A 25,826-nucleotide genomic window follows, 5' to 3' on the forward strand; every position below is an offset into this window, starting at 1 on the left:
ACATGTAATAAGATATCTCATTTAGCATCGTTACATTAATGTTCTGAATGTTTTTCTCTTGGCTATCCCAAACCCTATTTGACATATTTCTTTAATAGTAATTCAAAGTTCAGTGTAAATTGTGAGTTGAATTTATGGTCCTTCTGTAGCTCAGTTGGTAGAGCTTGGCGCTTCTAACGCCAGGGTAGTGGGTTCGATTCCCGGGACCACGTAGAATGTATGCACACATGACTGTAAGTCGCTTTGGATAAAAGCGTCCGCTAAATGGCATATATTATATATTATTACTGACAAAGTACAACTAAACTGTAAGAAATGAAATGGGCTAAGTCAATGAAACATTTGTCCTGTTTTATCTTTCTCAGATGTAACTTCATTCCTTTGGCCACATTATGTATGTGTAATGATGACATATTATATTGTATGTTTTTGACAAGTACGTGCCACGCTCGCACTCCCTCCGCCTCCAGGTGGGTTGGTCTATGAATCGTCCGCGTGGAGGGAGGTTCCCCAGTGCTTTATAGGCTCGGCTGAACAGCGGAGTGGAGAGAGACAGAGAGAGACAGAGCGGAGCTCACCGGAGGACAGCTTTATATAACGGAGCTAAATTTACCATCATCCTGAACGTATTTCCTCGCTGGCGCACAATTGGTCCAGCTACTCGGCTACCATATTTATAAGCTTGGACGACCTACTGCTTGGTGTCTTTCAAGCGCAACTTTGGAACAGTTAGATAGAACGCGCTTTTTCTGGTGGAAGGTGAGCTGAAAAAGGCACTCACTCAGTGAATCAACATTGACAAGAAACAAATAAGCATTTATTGTATCTTTTAAATGGCTTTATCCGGTGTGATTTTGCCACCCATCTCGACATTCGCAAACCAAACCAAAAGTTTAGAAAATGTAAGTAAAAAAATCCCTCAAACTTGTATGATCATGTGTGTGTGTTTCGGTGTCGCCTTCTGCTTGGAGATTCACCTCTGTGTGCATTGTGTCATATATCTAATGTATTTTTTCCTATTGGTTGTTGCAGAGGTGGAAAAGCGACATGGACAAACCGATGTCTTCCAACTGCTCCATGCTTGATATGGTACAGAACATGGACTGTCGGAGCATCGAAAGGAAAGACGACGAAGATCTGAGTAGCTACTTAGATTTGGATTTCATTCTGGCAAACACCACTGGATCAGACAGCATGCCTACCGCTGCGCTGGGAGCAGGTGTAGCGTTGTATAACATGCCCTCAGTGGATTATCCAGGCAACCTGTTCACCACCGGGAGCCCTATGCCATCCTACCCGTCCAGTGAGCACAGCTCCCCGCCTCCACCCTACAGCACCAGCCTGATGGCGGAGCTTCTCAGGTCCGAGGGAGAGAACGACTATGGGGGCGATATTACGCGTAATACCTATAGCGTCCAAGGACGGTTTTATGTCAACTCTGCACTTTTTCCCATTAGACAGGACATTATTGATAACATCAAAGTGGAGCCGTCCATGGACGGTTATGGACCCGTTATGAGCATGGGCCCCCAGAGTTGTCCAAAAATCAAGCAAGAGGGAAACGTATCGTGTATGATGTCCTTTGAGCAGCCGAGAGTAGCCGTCTCTCCGCGGGCAGCCAGCAACATGACGCCACCGCTCAGCCCCAACGCCCAGGGGAGCTCCGAGTGCCGCCAGCAGGTACCGATGGGCCACTCCATGAGCTTCCCACAGAACTACCACTCCTCGGCGACGTACACACACCAACGCCCCGGAGCGCCTCCAGCCGCACAGATGCAGCTCGGAACATACCAAGGCGCTCACCAGTTCGGCATGTACGAGGAGGGACTGAGCATGCATCCAAACACACAAAGGGTACTGCTGACGCCCCCGTCCTCTCCGCTGGAACTGCTGGAGACCAAGCCCAAGAGAGGTCGCCGCACCTGGCCGCGGAAGCGCACGGCTACGCACACCTGCACATTCGCTGGGTGCGGAAAGACTTACACCAAGAGTTCACATCTGAAGGCACATCACAGAACGCACACTGGTAAGGAATATATATCGTATAGTTTTTTTGACGAATTACGCAACATTACGTCTAACATTAGGCATATATGCTATTACACAGCCGTATTCTTGGTGAATACATATAGTTGCTTGACTGTTGACGTTATCCCAACGGGAGCTTATGCTGACGTTCCTCTCTTCTTTCTCTCTGCAGGTGAAAAGCCATACCATTGCAGTTGGGACGGTTGCGGCTGGAAATTCGCTCGCTCCGACGAACTGACACGGCATTTCCGCAAACACACCGGTCACCGGCCTTTCCAGTGCCACCTGTGCGAGCGCGCATTCTCCCGGTCCGACCACCTTGCGCTTCACATGAAGCGACACATGTGAATGTGACGTACAGGACTTGGACTGATGGTGGGTTATTATTAAGGTGTGACCTTCGGGCCTATTTGGTTTATCTGTCTTTTTCTATATTTAAGATGTTTTACATGCCAACGTTTTTTTGTTGTTGTTTAAAAAAAAATGTATATTGATAAATGTTTAGTGTGATTATTTTCTAGTAATGTAGCTGGTACTACCTTGGTTATTGTTATTTTAAAGCTTTAGAAACGCTTGGTAGGGTGTTTGGTTGTATGTGAGGCTGGCCCTGTACTTCTCCTTCTCTTTCCTTGGAAAAACTGGAGTGCTGTGTTCAACACAAAAGTGCCTTTCAATTATTCTACCTGTAAAAGTGTTCACTGCAGAACTAGAAGGGCACCAAAATAAGACATGTTTACAATAGTCTGCAATTAGTTAAAAATACGTTTTGTTATTGAAAACTGCCTCAATGATTTGAATGGCCCAAATACTGTAGCTTACCTTACCCTCAACTGTTTTGTGTTTTCATGGAAATCTTTTGGATGAAATTGTATGGTTTGGGTGCAAAAATCTGGGTCCAGACTCATTGTACACTACCAGGGCTAGATGTCTTGTGTATCCTTATTTTTGACTGAAGTCTGTATTCATTTTATACTGTAAATGGTGTATTTATTGTAAATATTAAAATACATTGAAATATATTATTGATTTGTATTTCATTCTTGATTGATATCACGATGTGTGCAATGATGCAACTAAGTCCAATAGTCAGCAGACATTTTCCTTGTTTTGAGAAAGTTGTCCAGACATTGTACTAGTTTAGTAAAACCACATCCAGCACTGAATACGAGTGGTATATTTACACTGTAGATGGATGTAGTAGGACAGACCTAAGATCACGCATACAATCTATCACACAGTTCATTAGCCTATAAGCGGATACACACTGCTACTCTATTACAGCTCTTCTCAATCTCAAAGACTTTTGCTTAAATTGAAACAATCTTTTCCAGCTGTTACTCTGACAAGGACACTATTTTTTTGTGTGTGGTTTCAGCCTATAAATACAAACATATGTCCATAATTAGAGGCTGACTGGGCTGGGGAGATGTCTGGAAGGGACAGGGGACACAGCACGACACAGCAGTCCCAAATAGCACCCATCTTCATTCTTTAATTTAGTGGACTACTTTTATTTTATTTTATGGAATAGGGTGCCCTTTGGAACACATATCCGATGGATAAATTACACATGGACGTCAGAGGTCCTTACATTCACCCGCAATGATACACACTCCTTCAAAAACACATTACCTGAGCTGCTAACTGGTCACGCCTCCCATTAGAAGTGACACTACGCTGTCGCTGAAGGAGACTGGCAGGACAGGTAGGAGCAGGCAGCTGCACTTGGTACCTCTCACTCAATACCTGCATTTAGCCACATTGCATTGACTATTGGTCCATTTGAGAGGATTTGACCATTTGCAGAGGAACAAGGTTAATCACAGATTTCAGTTCAATCTGCCAACAACAAGTAGAAGCCTGCCTAAAAATAACTAATTGAGTAGTGAAACGCAAATCTAACATTCTCCTTTCACTTTTCTGTTCTTGTGAAAGTAAGTTTTAGAGTGAGGAGAGGGGAAAGAGAGTGAGAAAGAGGAGAGGGAAAGAGAGTGAGAAAGAGGAGAGGGAAAGAGGGGAGAAGAGAGGGAGAGAGAAAGACAGAAAGGAGAGGGAAATAAAGGAGGGAGAGAAAGACAGGGAAAGAGGAGAGGAAGAGAGAGGAGAGGGAGAGAGAGGAGAAAGAGGAGAGGAGAAAGAGGAGAAAAGGAGGTAGAGAGAGTGTTTCTCTTTGAAACAAGACACCAACCACTTCCTGGAATGTTACATGAGGTTTTATTTATATTCAAAGATATACACAAGATTTCAATTATTTCAACCTTGATGGAATATTTATAATCATATATACTGTTACACATGAAATGAGCCATTGTGGTTGTGGATAAGTAAGACAGACATCATTGCGGACATGACTCATTAATGCATCCCAGTGTGACCAATACAATACTCCTTCAGGTCAACACTGGAGAATGAGCTGCAGCACAGAGTTCCCAGAATATACATACACACACACTGTGTCTGTAGCCCAAATGACACCCTATTCCCTATATAATGCACTACTTTTAACCAGGGGCCCCTTATAGGGAATAGGGGTGCAATTTGAGACAACCATAGGTCATAAACACACATTGTATGTGCCAAACAACCCCTATCATCAGTGAATTACAAGGCATTAGGATAGCGCGTCCTTGCGCCAGGTAGTGGCCAGGATCAAACTGAGTGATTATTGAGTGTGGTGCTTATTGAGTATAACAATACATTTTCTCCTGAAAATGAATTAAATATAAAATAAACGTCGTAATTCTAATGCCCTAGTTGAATAAATCAATAACAGATGAAACACGTCAAAATAAACCCACTGAATGCATTATAGAGTTTAGCATTAAGAGATTACAACAAAAATACAATCTAAATGTTGACAGTGAGAGGTGAAAGGTCAACCCCCCCATATCCTTTAAGGCAGGAGAGTTTTTGAATCTGTCATTCTTCTGTTGGGGTGGAAGGCAATAAAAGTTCAGAACCCCCGAGACAAGAAAATAACAAAGAATATCTGTATTTCCATAATCTAAACATTTCCTTACGAAAAAGGAGATTTTCAACAAGAAATCATGAACACAAGCACACTTACTGACAGCAAAAGAGTACGCTATAACAGACTTTTTGCATGAATGTTTTTAAGGGTATATTAAACAGTTATAATAGTACATATACAGATACTTCATAAACCACAAGTGCATGATTTTCCCCCTATATAAATAATAAAAATTAAATAAAAATGTTAAAATCTTGGCTATTTCCTCACAACAAATGATGAAGCAAAAACAAAGATAAGCACCCAGAGTCTCCCCATAGAAGATCTACGGGGTCTACTAGAGTCCTAACGACCCCTGACCTTAGCCAAGTCAGAGTTAAGTCACTCTTGATTTAGGCTGTCAGTCAGTCAAGTCGGACTAAAATCAGGGATAAAAAATAAAAGAAAAAGGAGCTGAGCTGTAGCTGATTTTAGTTGTGATGCAGCTGACTGGAATTAACCACTGAGGCTGACGATGACAAAGAGGTTAAAAGAGAGGCTTTGGTAGGTTAGTGTTGATAAAGTCTGGCTTCAGCGGAGCTGAAATCGGTAGAGGGGCTGCCATCCCATCCTCAAGTCCTAGGCCCAATCCAAAAATCGACCCCTGAACCCTACACCATATGCACTGGTAGAGATCGGAGAGGATTTGATCGGTATAAGCAATATAGTGGAACTTCCACCTAGCCTATCAGAGAGCACGCTGGAGCTATTGCCAGATTACTTACCCCTGTCAAATCCTCTGAGATTAGCATAGGGCGTAGGGTTTAGGGGCCGATTTGGGCGCAGGGTTTAGGGGCCGATTTGGGCGCAGGGTTCAGGGGCAAATTTGGGCGCAGGGTTCAGGGGATGATTGGGACACAGTCTAGAGGGGCTGTTGTCAGAACGTCACGGAGCTGCAGCGGGAGGCTGTTGTCAGGGTGAAGTTGTAGTTGTTGTCGGGGTGAAGTTGTAGTTGTTGTCGGGGTGAAGTTGTAGTTGTTGTCAGGGTGAAGTTGTAGTTGTTGTCAGGGTGAAGTTGTAGTTGTTGTCAGGGTGAAGTTGTAGTTGTTGTCAGGGTGAAGTTGTAGTTGTTGTCAGGGTGAAGTTGTAGTTGTTGTCAGGGTGAAGTTGTAGTTGTTGTCAGGGTGACGTTGTAGTTGTTGTCAAGGTGACGTTGTAGTTGTCGGGGTGACGTTATAGTTGTCGGGGTGACGTTATAGTTGTCGGGGTGAAGTTGTAGTTGTCGGGGTGAAGTTGTAGTTGTCGGGGTGAAGTTGTAGTTGTTGTTAGGGTGAAGTTGTAGTTGTTGTCAGGGTGAAGTTGTAGTTGTTGTCAGGGTGAAGTTGTAGTTGTTGTCAGGGTGAAGTTGTAGTTGTTGTCAGGGTGAAGTTGTAGTTGTTGTCAGGGTGAAGTTGTAGTTGTTGTCAGGGTGAAGTTGTAGTTGTTGTCAGGGTGAAGTTGTAGTTGTTGTCAGGGTGAAGTTGTAGTTGTTGTCAGGGTGAAGTTGTAGTTGTTGTCAGGGTGAAGTTGTAGTTGTTGTCAGGGTGAAGTTGTAGTTGTTGTTAGGGTGTACTCTGGTTTATATTGGGGGTGTACAAGTGTTGTAGTCTAGTCTGAAGACACACTGTCCTCAGGCTCTAATCAGACGGTAGTATTTGGGCTGTTGAGAAACTGTTGGTCGTGGTGAAGCTGTTTGTTGTGCTGTACTGTATGATATCAGTCAGTTGCATGGTTTTATTCAGCTTGTATCAGGACTGTGGTCAGGAGGTGTGTGTCGTTGTGAGTGTCTAACCAGACTGTGGTCAGGAGGTGTGTGTCGTTGTGAGTGTCTAACAGGACTGTGGTCAGGAGGTGTGTGTCGTTGTGAGTGTCTAACAGGACTGTGGTTATTGTTGTGAGTCTAATAGGGTTCTTAGATTTTATCCGTGCTGAGGGCGATGGCCAGGTCCGGGTCCTTCTGTTCCTGTGGGCGGAGTCTCCTCAGTCTCTCCTGTTCCTGTGGGCGGAGTCTCCTCAGTCTCTCCTGTTCCTGTGGGCGGAGTCTCCGTCTTCGCCCACGCCAGCTGCTCTGACTCACTTCCTGACTACAGGAAGGTAGGGGGACAAGTTACACACTGGATACAAGGGGAGAGATACCCACAAGACACCTGAAGCCCGTGTGTCAAAAGATCTCATACTCAACTTTTACATTTGGAGACAATAGTGAGCGATAAAAAACATTTGAGATCAAATGATGGTGAGTTCCAACTGTGGTAAAACCAGCTCATGGTGATTTATTTAATTAATGCTGATCGATAAAATATTGAATTCCTCAAATCAGAGAGGAAAAAATAAATGATACATTTAGAGGATTTCTGGTGCTACCAACTGTAACGTACCTCCATTTTCTATTCAGTGTGTAAAGCAACCTTTATTGAAGATGTCAATAGTGATCACCAATCAGAGTGCTCATCCATGCAGGATGTCAATAGTGATCACCAATCAGAGTGCTCATCCATGCAGGTGGCCAATAGTGATCACCAATCAGAGTGCTCATCCATTCAGGATGTCAATAGTGACCACCAATCAGAGTGCTCATCCATGCAGGATGTCAATAGTGATCACCAATCAGAGTGCTCATCCATGCAGGATGTCAATAGTGATCACCAATCAGAGTGCTCATCCATTCAGGATGTCAATAGTGATCACCAATCAGAGTGCTCATCCATTCAGGATGTCAATAGTGATCACCAATCAGAGTGCTCATCCATTCAGGATGTCAATAGTGACCACCAATCAGAGTGCTCATCCATGCAGGATGTCAATAGTGATCACCAATCAGAGTGCTCATCCATTCAGGATGTCAATAGTGACCACCAATCAGAGTGCTCATCCATGCAGGATGTCAATAGTGATCACCAATCAGAGTGCTCATCCATTCAGGATGTCAATAGTGACCACCAATCAGAGTGCTCATCCATGTAGAGAGTGGAATTTAGAAAGGTTCTTTGTATGCAAAATATTCCATTTGGTCATCACACCCTTCTCTTAGTAACCTTACCTTGACACTTTCCAGTCCTGGGAGAAAAACACATTACAATACAATACTAAACATACAAATTATTTAAAAAAAATAACAGGCACCTACACAAATAATGCAGGGCAGATCACACACACACACACACACACACACACACACACACACACACACACACACACACACACACACACACACACACACACACACACACACACACACACACACACAAGGACCTAGGTAAACAATATCAACAAGAAAAGGTGGTAGGATACAACAACAAGAAACGCAAGAGAAAATGCAAAGCATCTGATGTACCAGCCGGCGTGGAGACTAAAGACAGAGACTGACACTTACTGTACATCTGATGTACCAGCCGGCGTGGAGACTAAAGAGAGAGACTGACACTTACTGTACATCTGATGTACCAGCCGGCGTGGAGACTAAAGACAGAGAGAGACTGACACTTACTGTACATCTGATGTACCAGCCGGCGTGGAGACTAAAGACAGAGACTCTGACACGTACATCTTCTAAAACGACAGAGACTCTGACACTGCAGCCGGCGTACATCTTCTAAAACTAAAGACAGAGACATCTGTACCACGTAAAGACATCTTCTAAAACAGACAGAGACTCTGACACTGTACATCTTCTAAAACGACAGAGACTCTGACACGTACATCTGATGTTCTAAAACGACAGAGACTCTGACCACGTAAAGACATCTTCTAAAACGACAGAGACTCTGACACGTACATCTTCTAAAACGACAGAGACTCTGTACATCACGGCGTGGAGACATCTTCTAAAACGACAGAGACTCTGACATCTTCTAAAACGACAGAGAGTCACACGGTACGACGTATGAGCAGAACACCGACTGAGGGAGCGGAAGCCACCGCAGAACTATTACAGAATAGATAATTGTTCATTGTTCAACGCAACACAAATGAACAATCAACCGTGTTAAAGACAAGGTTTTTTACATTTTATTTTTAAGTTTGATTAGCCAGATGTCAGAGACGTCGCAGGAACAGCTATCAACCAGCCTCCTATTGCACGACGGCGCAATAGGGGAGAGACTAGCAGGGGTCGGGGGTCAATTCCAATTCAATTCCGGTCGATTCAGAAAGTAAAACAACTTCCAAATCCTAAACTTTCCTCATTGAAAAGTATTGGAATTTCAAGTGTCCTTGAGTGAATTATCAGGAATTTGATCCTAACCCTGGAGACTGGCAACTAGAGGACAAACAGGAACTGGTCATTCAAACAAGACGAAAGATGGTAATCTGAGGTTTGTTCGTCAACACCAGGGTGATCAGGTGATCCCATTGTTACATTCATATCATCATATCATATGACAGGTTGCAATGCAACAGCTACTCCAGCTCGAGGTGCTGAATGATTAGCAGAAAACAACTATTTATATGCTGCTCTAGATGCTCTGAGATGACCGCTACAAACAGGAAGCAGAAAGCAGCAGTGGCAGAGACTGGACAGTAGGAAGAACCAGCTCAAACTTACAGAACAAACCCCTCTAGAAGAGTAGCTTTGCCGGCGAGGAAGGAAAAGTAAAACAATCTTTTCTGCTGCCAAGTGAATCTCCAAAGGTGTTTTGAATTTGCAAAGGGTCCCTTGGTTTTACCAAAACAGTAGCACCGTCACCACCCAACCCAAGTCATGTGAGAGAACTCTTGACAGGTTTGGAGAAGGCAAAGCAATACAGGAATGTTGTTGTACGGAGTACAGATCCTACATAAAGGAATGTTGTTGTACAGATCCTACATACAGGAATGTTGTTGTACAGATCCTACATACAGGAATGTTGTTGTACAGATCCTACATACAGGAATGTTGTTGTACAGATCCTACATACAGGAATGTTGTTGTACAGATCCTACATACAGGAATGTTGTTGTACAGATCCTACATACAGGAATGTTGTTGTACAGATCCTACATACAGGAATGTTGTTGTACAGATCCTACATACAGGAATGTTGTTGTACAGATCCTACATACAGGAATGTTGCTGTACAGATCCTACATACAGGAATGTTGCTGTACAGATCCTACATACAGGAATGTTGTTGTACAGATCCTACATACAGGAATGTTGTTGTACAGATCCTACATACAGGAATGTTGTTGTACAGATCCTACATACAGGAATGTTGTTGTACAGATCCTACATACAGGAATGTTGTTGTACAGATCCTACATACAGGAATGTTGTTGTACAGATCCTACATACAGGAATGTTGTTGTACAGATCCTACATACAGGAATGTTGTGGACAGATCCTACATACAGGAATGTTGCTGTACAGATCCTACATACAGGAATGTTGCTGTACAGATCCTACATACAGGAATGTTGTTGTACAGATCCTACATACAGGAATGTTGTTGTACAGATCCTACATACAGGAATGTTGTTGTACAGATCCTACATACAGGAATGTTGTTGTACAGATCCTACATACAGGAATGTTGTTGTACAGATCCTACATACAGGAATGTTGCTGTACAGATCCTACATACAGGAATGTTGCTGTACAGATCCTACATACAGGAATGTTGCTGTACAGATCCTACATACAGGAATGTTGCTGTACCTAATATTAGATATCTAATATTAAACCTAATATTAGATAAAGGGAATTTGAGTATACAAAAAAAAAATATATATATATATAATTATTGTATTTATTTAAATTAACAAAAGTTATACAACACCCAGTTCTGCATTGAAGAATTGGCCAAAATTGGTGAGTGACTGATCAACAGGAAGAGTTTGGTTTGAATTTGTTGCAGCTGAAGGTGGCACAACGGAGTGTAAGGGGACAATTCCTTTTTCACACAGGGGCATTGGGTGTTGCATAACTCTGTTTATGAAATAAGTCTGTAATTGTTGTGTTATTTGTTCACTCAGGTTCCCTTTATCTAACATTAGGTTTTGCTTGAAGATCTGATTAACATTCAAGTATAAAACATTATTATTTTTTTTTTCACAGCACTTGTGCTTCTAGAATATGGTTTAAAGAGTACAGTATTTGAATGACATAAACATTTTCACATTAGTTTCAGGCTACCGTTAAACATTTTGTGCCAATAATGTATTCGTTACAAGCACTACACAAATCATATTTGGTGGAACTTAAATTGATTGATGATTGACTGACGTAAACAAAATGAAATTGTGTCTCGTTATATACAGAAACCCCGGGATCAAAAAGTGTGTCGATTAAAATGTCACAACTACATTGAGACACATTAGGAGAAGTATGTGTTGCAGTGTGTTATGAAAGTAGAAGGAAGCTGCCTGAGTGAGAGCCTGGCGCTGAGACACTGGTTCTGTGAGTGACTGAGACACTGGTTGTGTGTGTGTGTGTGTGTGTGTGTGTGTGTGTGTGTGTGTGTGTGTGTGTGTGTGTGTGTGTGTGTGTGTGTGTGTGTGTGTGTGTGTGTGTGTGTGTGACTGAGACACTGGTACTATGTGTGTGTGACAGAGACTGGTACTATGTGTGTGTGACACTGGTACTGTGTGTGTGTGTGACTGAGACTGGTACTATGTGTGTGTGATACTGGTACTGTGTGTGTGTGTGTGACTGAGACTGGTACTATGTGTGTGTGATACTGGTACTATGTGTGTGTGTGATACTGGTACTATGTGTGTGTGTGATACTGGTACTGGTACTATGTGTGTGTGTGACTGAGACACTGGTACTATGTGTGTGTGTGACTGAGACACTGGTACTATGTGTGTGTGTGTGACTGAGACACTGGTACTATGTGTGTGTGTGTGACTGAGACACTGGTACTATGTGTGTGTGTGTGACTGAGACACTGGTACTATGTGTGTGTGTGTGACTGAGACACTGGTACTATGTGTGTGTGTGTGACTGAGACACTGGTACTATGTGTGTGTGTGTGACTGAGACACTGGTACTATGTGTGTGTGACTGAGACACTGGTACTATGTGTGTGTGACTGAGACACTGGTACTATGTGTGTGTGACTGAGACACTGGTACTATGTGTGTGTGACTGAGACACTGGTACTGTGTGTGTGTGACTGAGACACTGGTACTATGTGTGTGTGTGACTGAGACACTGGTACTATGTGTGTGTGTGACTGAGACACTGGTACTATGTGTGTGTGTGACTGAGACACTGGTACTATGTGTGTGTGTGACTGAGACACTGGTACTATGTTATTTCTTACATTAGTACCCCAGGTCATCTTAGGTTTCATTACATACAGTCGGGAAGAACTACTGAATATAAGAGCAGCGTCAACTCACCATCAGTACGACCAAGAATATGACTTTCCCGGAGCGGATCCTGTGTTCTGCCTTTCACCCAGGACAACGGAATGGATCCCAGCCGGCGACCCAAAACAACGACTTCGTAAAAGAGGGAAACGAGGCGGTCTTCTGGTCAGACTCCAGAGACGGGCACATCACGCACCACTCCCTAGCATACTATTCGCCAATGTCCAGTCTCTTGACAACAAGGTTGATAAAATCCGAGCAAGGGTTGCCTTCCAGAGAGACATCAGTGACTGTAACGTTCTTTGCTTCACGGAAACATGGCTCACTCGAGAGACGCTATCGGAGTCGGTGCAGCCAGCTGGTTTCTCCACGCATCGCGCAGAAACAAACATCTTTCTAGTAAGAAGAGGGGCTGGGGCGTATGCTTTATGGTTAACGAGACGTGGTGTGGTCACAACAACATACAGGAATTCAAGTCCTTCTGTTCACCTGATTTAGAATTCCTCACAATCAAATGTCGACCGCAGAATCTACCAAGGGAATTCTCTTAATATATGCCATTTAGCGGACGCTTTTATCCAAAGCGACTTACAGTCATGTGTGCATACATTCTACGTATGGGTGGTCCCGGGAATCGAACCCACTACCCTGGCGTTACAAGCGCCATGCTCTACCAACTGAGCTACAGGACTACTACAGGACTACTATAATCACAGCCGTATATATTCCCCTCCAAACAGACACATCGATGGCTCTGAACAAACTTTATTTGACTCTTTGCAAACTGGAATCCACATATCCTGAGGCTGCATTCATTGTAGCTGGGGATTTTAACAAGGCTAATCTGAAAACAAGACTCCCTAAATTGTATCAGCATATCGATTGCGCAACCAGGGCTGGTAAAACCTTGGATCATTGTTATTCTAACTTCCGCAATGCATATAAGGCCCTGCTCCGCTCTCCTTTCGGAAAAGCTGACCACGACTCCATTTTGTTATTCCCTACCTACAGACAGAAACTAAAACAAGAAGCTCCCGCGCTGAGGTCTGTTCAACGCTGGTCCGACCAATCTGATTCCACGCTCCAAGACTGCTTCCATCACGTGGACTGGGATATGTTTTGTATTGCGTCAAACAACAACATTGACGAATACGCTGATTCGGTGAGCGAGTTCATTAGAACGTGTGTTGAAGATGTCGTTCCCATAGCAACGATTCAAACATTCCCAAACCAGAAACCGTGGATTGATGGCAGCATTCGCGTAAAACTGAAAGCGCGAACCACTGCTTTTAATCAGGGCAAGGTGACCGGAAACATGACCGAATACAAACAGTGTAACTATTCCCTCCGCAAGGCAATCAAACAAGCTAAGCGTCAGTATAGAGACAAAGTAGAATCGCAATTCAACGGCTCAGACACAAGAGGTATGTGGTAGGGTCTACAGTTAATCACATATTACAAAAAGAAAACCAGCCCCGTCACGGACCAGGATGTCTTGCTCCCAGGCACACTAAATAACTTTTTTGCCCGCTTTGAGGACAATACAGTGCCACTGACACGGCCCGCAACCAAAACATGCGGACTCTCCTTCACTGCAGCCGAGGTGAGTAAAACATTTATACGTGTTAACCCTCGCAAGGCTGCAGGCCCAGACGGCATCCCCAGCCGCGCCCTCAGAGCATGCGCAGACCAGCTGGCTGGTGTGTTTACGGACATATTCAATCCATCCTTATCCCAGTCTGCTGTTCCCACATGCTTCAAGAGGGCCACCATTGTTCCTGTTCCCAAGAAAGCTAAGGTAACTGAGCTAAACGACTACCGGGGCGGTAGCACTCACTTCCGTCATCATGAAGCTCTTTGAGAGACTAGTCAAGGATCATATCACCTCCACCCTACCTGACACCCTAGACCCACTCCAATTTGCTTACCGCCCAAATAGGTCCACAGACGATGCAATCTCAACCACACTGCACACTGCCCTAACCCATCTGGACAAGAGGAATACCTATGTGAAAATGCTGTTCATCGACTACAGCTCAGCATTTAACACCATAGTACCCTCCAAACTCATCATCAAGCTCGAGACCCTGGGTCTCGACCCCGCCCTGTGCAACTGGGTACTGGACTTCCTGACGGGCCGCCCCCAGGTGGTGAGGGTTGGTAACAACATCTCCACCTCGCTGATCCTCGACACTGGGGCCCCACAAGGGTGCGTTCTGAGCCCTCTCCTGTACTCCCTGTTCACCCACGACTGTGTGGCCACGCACGCCTCCAACTCAATCATCAAGTTTGATTTCAAGGTTTTACTGCTAACCTACAAAGCATTACATGGGCTTGCTCCTACCTATCTCTCTGATTTGGTCCTGCCGTACATACCTACACGTACGCTACGGTCACAAGACGCAGGCCTCCTAATTGTCCCTAGAATTTCTAAGTAAACAGCTGGAGGCAGGGCTTTCTCCTATAGAGCTCCATTTTTATGGAATGGTCTGCCTACCCATGTAAGAGACGCAAACTCGGTCTCAACCTTTAAGTCTTTACTGAAGACTCATCTCTTCAGTGGGTCATATGATTGAGTGTAGTCTGGCCCAGGAGTGGGAAGGTGAACGGAAAGGCTCTGGTGCAACGAACCGCCCTTGCCGTCTCTGCCTGGCCAGTTCCCATCTTTCCACTGGGATTCTCTGCCTCTAACCCTATTAGGGGCTGAGTCACTGGCTTACTGGGGCTCTTTCATACCGTCCCTGGGAGGGGTGCGTCACTTGAGTGGGTTGAGTCACTGATGTGATCTTCCTGTCTGAGTTGGCGCCCCCCACCCCCCCTTGGGTTGTGCCGTGGCGGAGATCTTTGTGGGCTATACTCAGCCTTGTCTCAGGATGGTAAGTTGGTGGTTGAAGAAATCCCTCTAGTGGTGTGGGGGCTGTGCTTTTGCAAAGTGGGTGGGGTTATATCCTCCCTGTTTGGCCCTGTCCGGGGGTGTCCTCGGATGGGGCCACAGTGTCTCCTGACCCTTCCTGTCTTCCTCAAGTATTTATGCTGCAGTAGTTTATGTGTCGGGGGGCTAGGGTCAGTTTGTTATATCTGGAGTACTTCTCCTGTCCTATTCGGTGTCCTGTGTGAATTTAAGTGTGCTCTCTCTAATTCTCTCTTTCTTTCTCTCTCTCGGAGGACCTGAGCCCTAGGACCATGCCTCAGGACTACCTGACATGACGACTCCTTGCTGTCCCCAGTCCACCTGGCCGTGCTGCTGCTCCAGTTTCAATTATTGGACCATGCTGGTCATTTATGAACATTTGAACATCTTGGCCATGTTCTGTTATAATCTCCACCCGGCACAGCCAGAAGAGGACTGGCCACCCCACATAGCCTGGTTCCTCACTAGGTTTCTTCCTAGGTTTTGGCCTTTCTAGGGAGTTTTTCCTAGCCACCGTGATTCTACACCTGCATTGCTTGCTGTTTGGGGTTTTAGGCTGGATTTCTGTACAGCACTGAGATATCAGCTGATGTATGAAGGGGTATATAAATCAATTTGATTTGATTTTGATTTGAAGTTTGCGGAGAACACAACAGTGGTAGGCTTGACTACCAACAACGAAGAGACGGCCTACAGGGAGGAGGTGAGGGCCCTCGGAGTGTGTTGTCAGGAAAATAACCTCACACTCAACGTCAACAAAACTAAGGAGATGATTGTGGACTTCAGGAAACAGAGAGGGTAGTAAGTTTTAAGTTCCTCGGCGTACACATCACAGACAAACTGAATTGGTCCACCCACACAGACAGCATCGTGAAGAAGGCACAGCAGCGCCTCTTCAACCTCAGGAGGCTGAAGAAATTCGGCTTGTCACCAAAAGCACTCACAAACTTCTACAGATGCACAATCAAGAGCATCCAGTCGGGCTGCCTGGTACAGCAACTGCTCCGCCCACAACCGTAAGGCTCTCCTTAGTTTTGGAATTGTTAGTTAGATTACTCGTTGGTTATTACTGCATTGTCGGAACTAGAAGCACAAGCATTTCGCTACACTCGCATTAACATCTGCTAACCATGTGTATGTGACAAATACATTTGATTTGATTTTTACTCCACCCCCCTCCACTCAGAGATAAGAGGCTGAATAGTTGACTCACAACCACCGGTCTGTCGTCCTCACTCGCTTCAAGATGGCCACCGTTGTTCCTGTACCCAGGACAAGCTAAGGTAACTGAACTGTCTATCTGACCAGTAGCACACGAATACTCACTTCTGTTATCATCAAGTGCTTTGAAAGGCTTGTCAAGGATCACATCAGCTCCACCATACCCGACACCCTAGACCCATAACAAATTTGTATACCGCCATAAAAGATCCACGGGCGATGCAATCGCCGTTGCACTGCACAACGACCTATCTCACCTGGACAACAGGACTACCTATGTGAGAATGCTGTTCATCGACTATAGCTCAGCTTTTAACTCCATAGTTCGTCACTGAACTCCAAGTTCGTCACTGAACTCCTCTCTTTGCAATAGGGTCATGGACTTCCTGACAGGCCGACCCCAAGCAGTGAAGGTAGGCAACACCTCCGCCACGCTGATCCTAAACACTGGGGCCCCACAGGGGTGCATGCTCAGCCCCCTCCTGTACTTCCTGTTCACCAATGATGGCGTGGTCACGCATGACTCCAACTCAATCATCAAGTTTGCAGACGATACAACAGCAGTAGGCCTGATTACCAACCATGACGAGACGGCCTACAGGGAGGAGGGGAGGGTCCTGGTGGAGTGTTGCCAGGAAAATAACCTCTCCCTCCACATCAACAATATTAAGGAACTGATCGTGGAATTCAGGAGACCGAAGAGGGGGGCACAACCCCATGCTCATCGAAGGGGCACCAGTGGATAGGGTCAAAAGCTTCAAGTTCCTCGGCGCACACATAAGCGAGGACCTGACATTAAACAGCGCCTCAGAAATATGGCCCCTAAGACCCTCACAAACTTCTACACATGCACCGCCGAGAGCATTCTGTCGGGTATGCATCACCGCCCGGTACGCCAACTGCACTGCCCTCAACCACAAGGCACACCAGAGGCTGATGCGGTCAGACCAACACATCATCAGGGGCACGCTGCCTGCCCTCCAGGACAAGAAGATCATTAAGGACCTCAGTCACCCGAGACAAGGAGTGTTTACTCGGCTACTTAATCTGTGTTATTTGGGGTTTTAATTGGACTCTGTACTTTTTTAAACATTTTAATTATTTGTGTACTTGTTTGACATTTTACTGAGCGAGAGGTGTGAGATAGCGAGAGGCATGAGAGACAGAGAGAGAGGTGAGATAGACAGAACAAGAGGCTAGAGGAGAGAGAGTTGAGAAAGAGAACGAGATGTGCGAGAGAGCGAGAGGCTAGAGGAGAGAGAGAGGCGAAATAGACAGAGACAGAGGGAGAGAGAGGCAAGAGAGACAGAGCAAGAGGCGAGAGAGACAGAGCAAGAGGCGAGAGAGAGAGAGAGAGAGGCGAGAGAGACAGAGAGAGAGGCGAAATAGACAGAGACAGAGGGAGAGACACAGAGCGAGAGGCGAGAGAGACAGAGCGAGAGGCGAGAGAGACAGAGCAAGAGGCGAGAGAGACAGAGCAAGAGGCGAGAGAGACAGAGCAAGAGGCGAGAGAGACAGAGCAAGAGGCGAGAGAGACAGAGCAAGAGGCGAGAGAGACAGAGCAAGAGGCGAGAGAGACAGAGCAAGAGGCGAGAGAGACAGAGCAAGAGGCGAGAGAGACAGAGCAAGAGGCGAGAGAGACAGAGCAAGAGGCGAGAGAGACAGAGAGAGAGGCGAGAGAGACAGAGAGAGAGGCGAGAGAGACCGAGAGAGAGAGAGAGAAGCGAGAAAGAGAGGGAGAGGCAAGAGAGAGAGGGAGAGGCAAGAGAGAGAGAGAAGCGAGAGAGAGAGGGAGAGGCAAGAGAGAGAGGGAGAGGCAAGAGAGAGAGGGAGAGGCAAGAGAGAGAGGGAGAGGCAAGAGACAGAGAGCAGCGAGAGAGACAGAGAGAGAGGCGAAAGAGAGGTGAGAGCGAGGTGAGACGAGAAGTGAGAGAGAGATAATGTAGCGAGGGTGAATAGTTGACACTACCACCACATCTGAACTGTGGCTGCTGCTATGAGAGTCACACAGGAAGAGAAACACAGGGCACACACACCGTGGGAGATGTGGGCAGAACACACACACACACACGGAGATGTGGGCAGTAGAGGTTGACACGGGTCTTGCAGGAATCTGGCAGAAATGGGAGTCAAGTTCTAGAGTCAAGTTATGGACAAGATCAACAGTCTACAGTACTGGGTCTACAGTACTGGATCAACAGTCTAAGGAACTGGCAGTACAGGCCAACAGTCTACAGGAACTGGCAGTACAGGCCAACAGTCTACAGGAACGGGCAGTACAGGCCAACAGTCTACAGGAACGGGCAGTACAGGCCAACAGTCTACAGGAACGGGCAGTACAGGCCAACAGTCTACAGGAACAGGCAGTACAGGCCAACAGTCTACAGGAACAGGCAGTACAGGCCAACAGTCTACAGGAACAGGCAGTACAGGCCAGCAGTCTACAGGAACGGGCAGTACAGGCCAACAGTCTACAGGAACGGGCAGTACAGGCCAGCAGTCTACAGGAACAGGCAGTACAGGCCAACAGTCTACAGGAACGGGCAGTACAGGCAAACAGTCTACAGGAACAGGCAGTAGAGGCCAACAGTCTACAGGAACAGGCCAACAGTCTACAGGAACGGGCAGTACAGGCCAACAGTCTACAGGAACAGGCAGTACAGGCCAACAGTCTACAGGAACAGGCAGTACAGGCCAACAGTCTACAGGAACAGGCAGTACAGGCCAACAGTCTACAGGAACGGGCAGTACAGGATCAACAGTCTACAGGACAGGATCAATAGTCTACAGGCCAGGCCAACAGTCTACAGGAACGGGCAGTACAGGACAGGATCAACAGTCTACAGGAACAGGCAGTACAGGACCAACAGTCTACAGGACAGGAATAATAGTCTACAGGCCAGGCCAACAGTCTACAGGAACAGGCAGTACAGGACAGGATCAACAGTCTACAGGAACAGGCAGTACAGTACAGGATCAACAGTCTACAGGAACAGGCAGTACAGGACAGGATCAACATTCTACAGGAACAGGCAGTACAGGACAGGATCAACAGTCTACAGGAACAGGCAGTACAGTATAGGATCAACAGTCTACAGGATCAACAGTCTACAGGACAGGATCAACAGTCTACAGGATCAACAGTCTACAGGACAGGATCAACAGTCTACAGGAACAGGCAGTACAGTACAGGATCAACAGTCTACAGGAACAGGCAGTACAGTACAGGATCAACAGTCTACAGGAACATGCAGTACAGTACAGGATCAACAGTCTACAGGACAGGATCAACAGTCGACAGGAACATGCAGTACAGTACAGGATAACAGTCTACAGGAACAGGCAGTACAGGATCAACAGTCTACAGGAACAGGCAGTACAGTACAGGATCAACAGTCTACAGGAACAGTCTACAGGACAGGATCAACAGTCTACAGGACAGGATCAACAGTCTACAGGAACAGGCAGTACAGTACAGGATCAACAGTCTACAGGACAGGATCAACAGTCTACAGGAACAGGCAGTACAGGATCAACAGTCTACAGGACAGGATCAACAGTCTACAGGACAGGATCAACAGGCAGTACAGGACAGGATCAACAGTCTACAGGACAGGATCAACAGTCTACAGGACAGGATCAACAGTCTACAGGACAGGATCAACAGGCAGTACAGGACAGGATCAACAGGCAGTACAGGACAGGATCAACAGTCTACAGTACAGGATCAACAGTCTACAGGACAGGATCAATAGTCTACAGGCCAGGCCAACAGTCTACAGGAACAGGCAGTACAGTACAGGATCAACAGTCTACAGGAACAGGCAGTACAGGACAGGATCAACATTCTACAGGAACAGGCCAACAGTCTACAGGAATGGGCAGTACAGGCCAACAGTCTACAGGAACAGGCAGTACAGGCCAACAGTCTACAGGAACAGGCAGTACAGGCCAACAGTCTACAGGAACAGGCAGTACAGGCCAACAGTCTACAGGAACGGGCAGTACAGGATCAACAGTCTACAGGACAGGATCAATAGTCTACAGGCCAGGCCAACAGTCTACAGGAACGGGCAGTACAGGACAGGATCAACAGTCTACAGGAACAGGCAGTACAGGACCAACAGTCTACAGGACAGGAATAATAGTCTACAGGCCAGGCCAACAGTCTACAGGAACAGGCAGTACAGGACAGGATCAACAGTCTACAGGAACAGGCAGTACAGTACAGGATCAACAGTCTACAGGAACAGGCAGTACAGGACAGGATCAACATTCTACAGGAACAGGCAGTACAGGACAGGATCAACAGTCTACAGGAACAGGCAGTACAGTATAGGATCAACAGTCTACAGGATCAACAGTCTACAGGACAGGATTAACAGTCTACAGGATCAACAGTCTACAGGACAGGATCAACAGTCTACAGGAACAGGCAGTACAGTACAGGATCAACAGTCTACAGGAACAGGCAGTACAGTACAGGATCAACAGTCTACAGGAACATGCAGTACAGTACAGGATCAACAGTCTACAGGACAGGATCAACAGTCGACAGGAACATGCAGTACAGTACAGGATAACAGTCTACAGGAACAGGCAGTACAGGATCAACAGTCTACAGGAACAGGCAGTACAGTACAGGATCAACAGTCTACAGGAACAGTCTACAGGACAGGATCAACAGTCTACAGGACAGGATCAACAGTCTACAGGAACAGGCAGTACAGTACAGGATCAACAGTCTACAGGACAGGATCAACAGTCTACAGGAACAGGCAGTACAGGACAGGATCAACAGTCTACAGGACAGGATCAACAGGCAGTACAGGACAGGATCAACAGTCTACAGGACAGGATCAACAGTCTACAGGACAGGATCAACAGGCAGTACAGGACAGGATCAACAGGCAGTACAGGACAGGATCAACAGTCTACAGTACAGGATCAACAGTCTACAGGACAGGATCAATAGTCTACAGGCCAGGCCAACAGTCTACAGGAACAGGCAGTACAGGACAGGATCAACAGTCTACAGGAACAGGCAGTACAGGACAGGATCAACAGTCTACAGGAACAGGCAGTACAGGACAGGATCAACATTCTACAGGAACAGGCAGTACAGGACAGGATCAACAGTCTACAGGAACAGGCAGTACAGTATAGGATCAACAGTCTACAGGATCAACAGTCTACAGGACAGGATCAACAGTCTACAGGATCAACAGTCTACAGGACAGGATCAACAGTCTACAGGAACAGGCAGTACAGTACAGGATCAACAGTCTACAGGAACAGGCAGTACAGTACAGGATCAACAGTCTACAGGAACATGCAGTACAGTACAGGATCAACAGTCTACAGGACAGGATCAACAGTCGACAGGAACATGCAGTACAGTACAGGATAACAGTCTACAGGAACAGGCAGTACAGGATCAACAGTCTACAGGAACAGGCAGTACAGTACAGGATCAACAGTCTACAGGAACAGTCTACAGGACAGGATCAACAGTCTACAGGACAGGATCAACAGTCTACAGCAGGGGTGTCAAAGTCAAATGGACGGAGGGCCAAATAAAAATTTAGCTACAAGCCGAGGGCCGGACTGTTCGAATGTTCATTGAAAAAAATTTAAATGACGCATATAGTCTAGTGAACCTAATTGAACCTACTGAAAACCTAACAAATATATTCCAATATGATCAGATAAATAAAGCAATATTTTCTTATGGCTCTGTCAGTAATCTTTAATTTTCAACAGACACAAAAGACAAATTTCCTTTATATAAAAATCCCCATAACATGAACATTAAATGAAAGAAACCGGTATTCAAGGCACCATCAGTAGCCTATATTTTCTATTTTAGCAAAAGTGGGCTAAATTTACTTCAAAGAAAAAAACAATAATAGCAATTTTCTATCATCCACTCAACTGAAATATTTTAAAAATATAATTGGATTGAAATACAATAAAATAAAGTGCAAAAATCTATTAATCAAAAACAACACTTTGTTTAAGGAGAAGTAACATGCAGTGAAAACAAATATTAAACTTTAACTTTTAAACTTGAACTGAGTAAAAACTCTAAATATGTGATTGCACAGTAATGTTCACTTGTTTGAGGTTGAGGGTGATACTTGGTGGTGTCCCATCTTTCCACAAGTTCATCAATGTTCGGGGTAAGGCTCTGAGCTGAGGAAATCCTCAGAATTGAGTGGAGGTGTTCAGCAGTAAGTCGACTTCTGTGTGATGTTTTGTTCAAGTTCATCAAAGAAAACAGTTGTTCACACAGGTATGTGCTGCCAAACATAGACAACGTTTGAGCAGCCTGGATGCGCAGCTGGGGCATTGTGTCGGGGGAGGAAACGGGCGAACTCCGCAGCACCCACTGCCGCATATTTTGCCCTCAGTGCATCATTGCATTGGAGGTCAATCAACTCCATTTGGAGGTTTGGTGGTGAGCTTTCCACGTCAACAGCAAATGGGTTACCGAGCAGTTCCAACCTGCTTTTTGTGCTTCAAAGTCAGCAAATCGGCGTCGAAAGTCAGCGGCAAGCATACCTATTTTATCAGCCAACTGTGCGCTCGGGAACGCACTGGTAGAGAGCTTCTCTTTCATGGTCTGGCAGCTGGGAAAGTGGCTCAAATTTTCTTTCCGCATCTGCGTCTCCCACAGAGTCAGTTTGGTTTTAAATGCCTTCACTGTACTGTACATATCAGAGATGACACGATCCCGACCCTGCAGCTGCAAGTTCATTGCATTCAGATGACTCGTAATGTCACACAGAAAAGCCATTTCACACAGAAACATTTCGTCTCGGAGTTGTGTTGTGTCTTTCCCTTTGCTGTCCAAGAACAGACAAATCTCCTCACGAAGCTCGAAACATCTTTGAAGCACCTTTCCCTGGCTTAGCCATCGCACCTCTGTGTGATAAGGCAAATCACCATGCTCCGTTTCTAACTCCGTCAGAAATGCCTTGAACTGGCGGTGATTCAAACCTTTGGCTCTGATAAAGTTAACTGTGCGCGTGATGATGCTCATTACATGCTCCATTTTCAAGGCTTTACCGCACAACGCTTCCTGGTGTATGATACAATGATAAGCTGTCAGCTCACCTGTCGCGTTTTCCTCTTGCATCTTTTCCCGTATCTTCGCCACCAGTCCGCTCCTGTGTCCACACATCGCAGGTGCTCCGTCGGTTGTCAAACCCACGAGTTTTTCCCAAGGCAGCTCCATCTCATTTACACATCTTGACACCTCTTCATACAAATCATGCCCCGTAGTTGTGCCATGCATAGGACGTAAAGCCAAAAACTCCTCTGTCACGCTTAGGCTGGAGTCCACTCCGCGGATGAAAATTGACAACTGGGCAATGTCAGAAATGTCGGTGCTCTCATCCACAGCCAAGGAATATGCAATGAAATCTTTTCCCTTTTCACAAGCTGCTCTTTTAGATTGATGGACAACTGGTCTACTCTCTCGGCAATGGTGTTTCTGCTCAGACTCACATTTAAAAAGAGTTGCCTTTTTTCTGGGCAAACTTCGTCACAAACTTTAATCATGCAGTTTTTGATGAAATCCCCTCCGTAAATGGCCGGGCTGATTTAGCGATCTCTTCTGCCAAAATAAAACTGGCCTTGACAGCAGCCTGGCCTTGTGATTTGGCTTTTTGAACAGAGCCTGTCGAGATTTGAGGCCTCGTTTTAATTCCTCTGCCTTTTGTAGCCTTTGTTCCATGTCCATATTCTTGTTTTTGTCCGCGTGTTTCGTTTCATAATGTCGTCTCAGATTATACTCTTTCAGTACCGCCACACTTTCTCCACACAGAAGACACACAGGTTTTCCAGCTACCTCCGTGAACAAATACTCCGACTCCCACCTTGTTTGAAACCCCGGTTCTCAGTGTCCACCTTCCGTTTTGCCATTTTTGATGGGTATCTGAAAGTTAATTTTACTGTGATGCTGACAACTGCTGTGCCAATAAATATTGAAATGAAGCAGCCTACTGCTCGGTGCGTCACCGTTGCATTGTGGGAAATGTAGTATTGGTGCGTGTAAAGATCTGCGGGCTGCCGGCTTGCTGCGGTCTGCGGGCCGGTTCTAATAATAAATCAAGATCATCCCAGGGGCCGTAAAAAACCTTCTCGCGGGCCGGATGTGGCCCGCGGGCCTTGACTCTGACATATGTGGTCTACAGGAACAGGCAGTACAGTACAGGATCAACAGTCTACAGGACAGGATCAACAGTCTACAGGAACAGGCAGTACAGGACAGGATCAACAGTCTACAGGACAGGATCAACAGTCTACAGGACAGGATCAACAGTCTACAGGACAGGATCAACAGTCTACAGGACAGGATCAACAGGCAGTACAGGACAGGATCAACAGGCAGTACAGGACAGGATCAACAGTCTACAGGACAGGATCAACAGGCAGTACAGGACAGGATCAACAGTCTACAGGAACAGGCAGTACAGGACCAACAGTCTACAGGACAGGAATAATAGTCTACAGGCCAGGCCAACAGTCTACAGGAACAGGCAGTACAGGACAGGATCAACAGTCTACAGGAACAGGCAGTACAGTACAGGATCAACAGTCTACAGGAACAGGCAGTACAGGACAGGATCAACATTCTACAGGAACAGGCAGTACAGGACAGGATCAACAGTCTACAGGAACAGGCAGTACAGTATAGGATCAACAGTCTACAGGATCAACAGTCTACAGGACAGGATCAACAGTCTACAGGATCAACAGTCTACAAGACAGGATCAACAGTCTACAGGAACAGGCAGTACAGTACAGGATCAACAGTCTACAGGAACAGGCAGTGCAGTACAGGATCAACAGTCTACAGGAACATCAGTACAGTACAGGATCAACAGTCTACAGGACAGGATCAACAGTCGACAGGAACATGCAGTACAGTACAGGATCAACAGTCTACAGGAACAGGCAGTACAGGACAGGATCAACAGTCTACAGGAACAGGCAGTACAGGATCAACAGTCTACAGGACAGGATCAACAGTCTACAGGACAGGATCAACAGGCAGTACAGGACAGGATCAACAGTCTACAGGACAGGATCAACAGTCTACAGGACAGGATCAACAGTCTACAGGAACAGGCAGTACAGGATCAACAGTCTACAGGACAGGATCAACAGTCTACAGGACAGGATCAACAGGCAGTACAGGACAGGATCAACAGTCTACAGGACAGGATCAACAGTCTACAGGACAGGATCAACAGTCTACAGGACAGGATCAACAGGCAGTACAGGACAGGATCAACAGGCAGTACAGGACAGGATCAACAGTCTACAGGACAGGATCAACAGGCAGTACAGGATCAACAGTCTACAGGACAGGAT

The 25,826-nt window shown here is 45.9% G+C and overlaps 2 protein-coding genes across 4 annotated transcripts in view; one reads left to right on the forward strand and one right to left on the reverse strand.

The window, feature by feature from the left end:
* The first annotated feature begins 531 nt into the window (after nt 1-531).
* LOC118378370 (Krueppel-like factor 2) lies at nt 532-3,047 on the forward strand. Of its 2 annotated transcripts, none has more exons than XM_035765344.2 (3): nt 532-902; nt 1,033-2,026; nt 2,201-3,047. In XM_035765344.2, the coding sequence occupies exons 1-3, from the start codon at nt 834-836 to the stop codon at nt 2,374-2,376; spliced, it is 1,239 nt and encodes a 412-aa protein (XP_035621237.1). In that variant the 5' UTR covers nt 532-833; the 3' UTR covers nt 2,377-3,047. The 2 variants fall into 2 exon arrangements, with proteins under 2 accessions (XP_035621237.1, XP_035621238.1); XM_035765345.2 differs by having other exon boundaries at nt 532-759.
* A 1,176-nt stretch (nt 3,048-4,223) lies between these two features.
* The window catches only part of LOC118371510 (epidermal growth factor receptor substrate 15-like 1), a 73,680-nt gene continuing 52,077 nt past the window's right edge, over nt 4,224-25,826 (reverse strand). Inside the window, exons 22-23 of one of the 2 annotated variants that reach the window (XM_052476072.1) lie at nt 8,058-8,074; nt 4,224-7,101 (exon numbers count right to left, since the gene is read on the reverse strand). In XM_052476072.1, coding sequence (XP_052332032.1) covers nt 6,937-7,101; nt 8,058-8,074 — 182 coding nt within the window. In that variant the 3' untranslated portion in view covers nt 4,224-6,936. The remainder of the gene's footprint in view (nt 7,102-8,057; nt 8,075-25,826) is intronic. The other variant, XM_052476073.1, reaches the window with a different exon arrangement.

Source organism: Oncorhynchus keta, chromosome 23 (genome assembly GCF_023373465.1).
Source record: "Oncorhynchus keta strain PuntledgeMale-10-30-2019 chromosome 23, Oket_V2, whole genome shotgun sequence".
NCBI lineage: Eukaryota > Metazoa > Chordata > Actinopteri > Salmoniformes > Salmonidae > Oncorhynchus > Oncorhynchus keta.

Excerpts from the sequence above, each read along its gene's own strand:
- LOC118378370 (XM_035765344.2), top strand. The coding sequence starts at position 834 with ATGGCTTTATCCGGTGTGATTTTGCCACCCATCTCGACATTCGCAAAC. Across the intron at positions 903-1,032 it reads AAACCAAAAGTTTAGAAAAT|AGGTGGAAAAGCGACATGGA; the intron begins GTAAGTAAAAAA and ends TGGTTGTTGCAG. Across the intron at positions 2,027-2,200 it reads ACATCACAGAACGCACACTG|GTGAAAAGCCATACCATTGC; the intron begins GTAAGGAATATA and ends TTCTCTCTGCAG.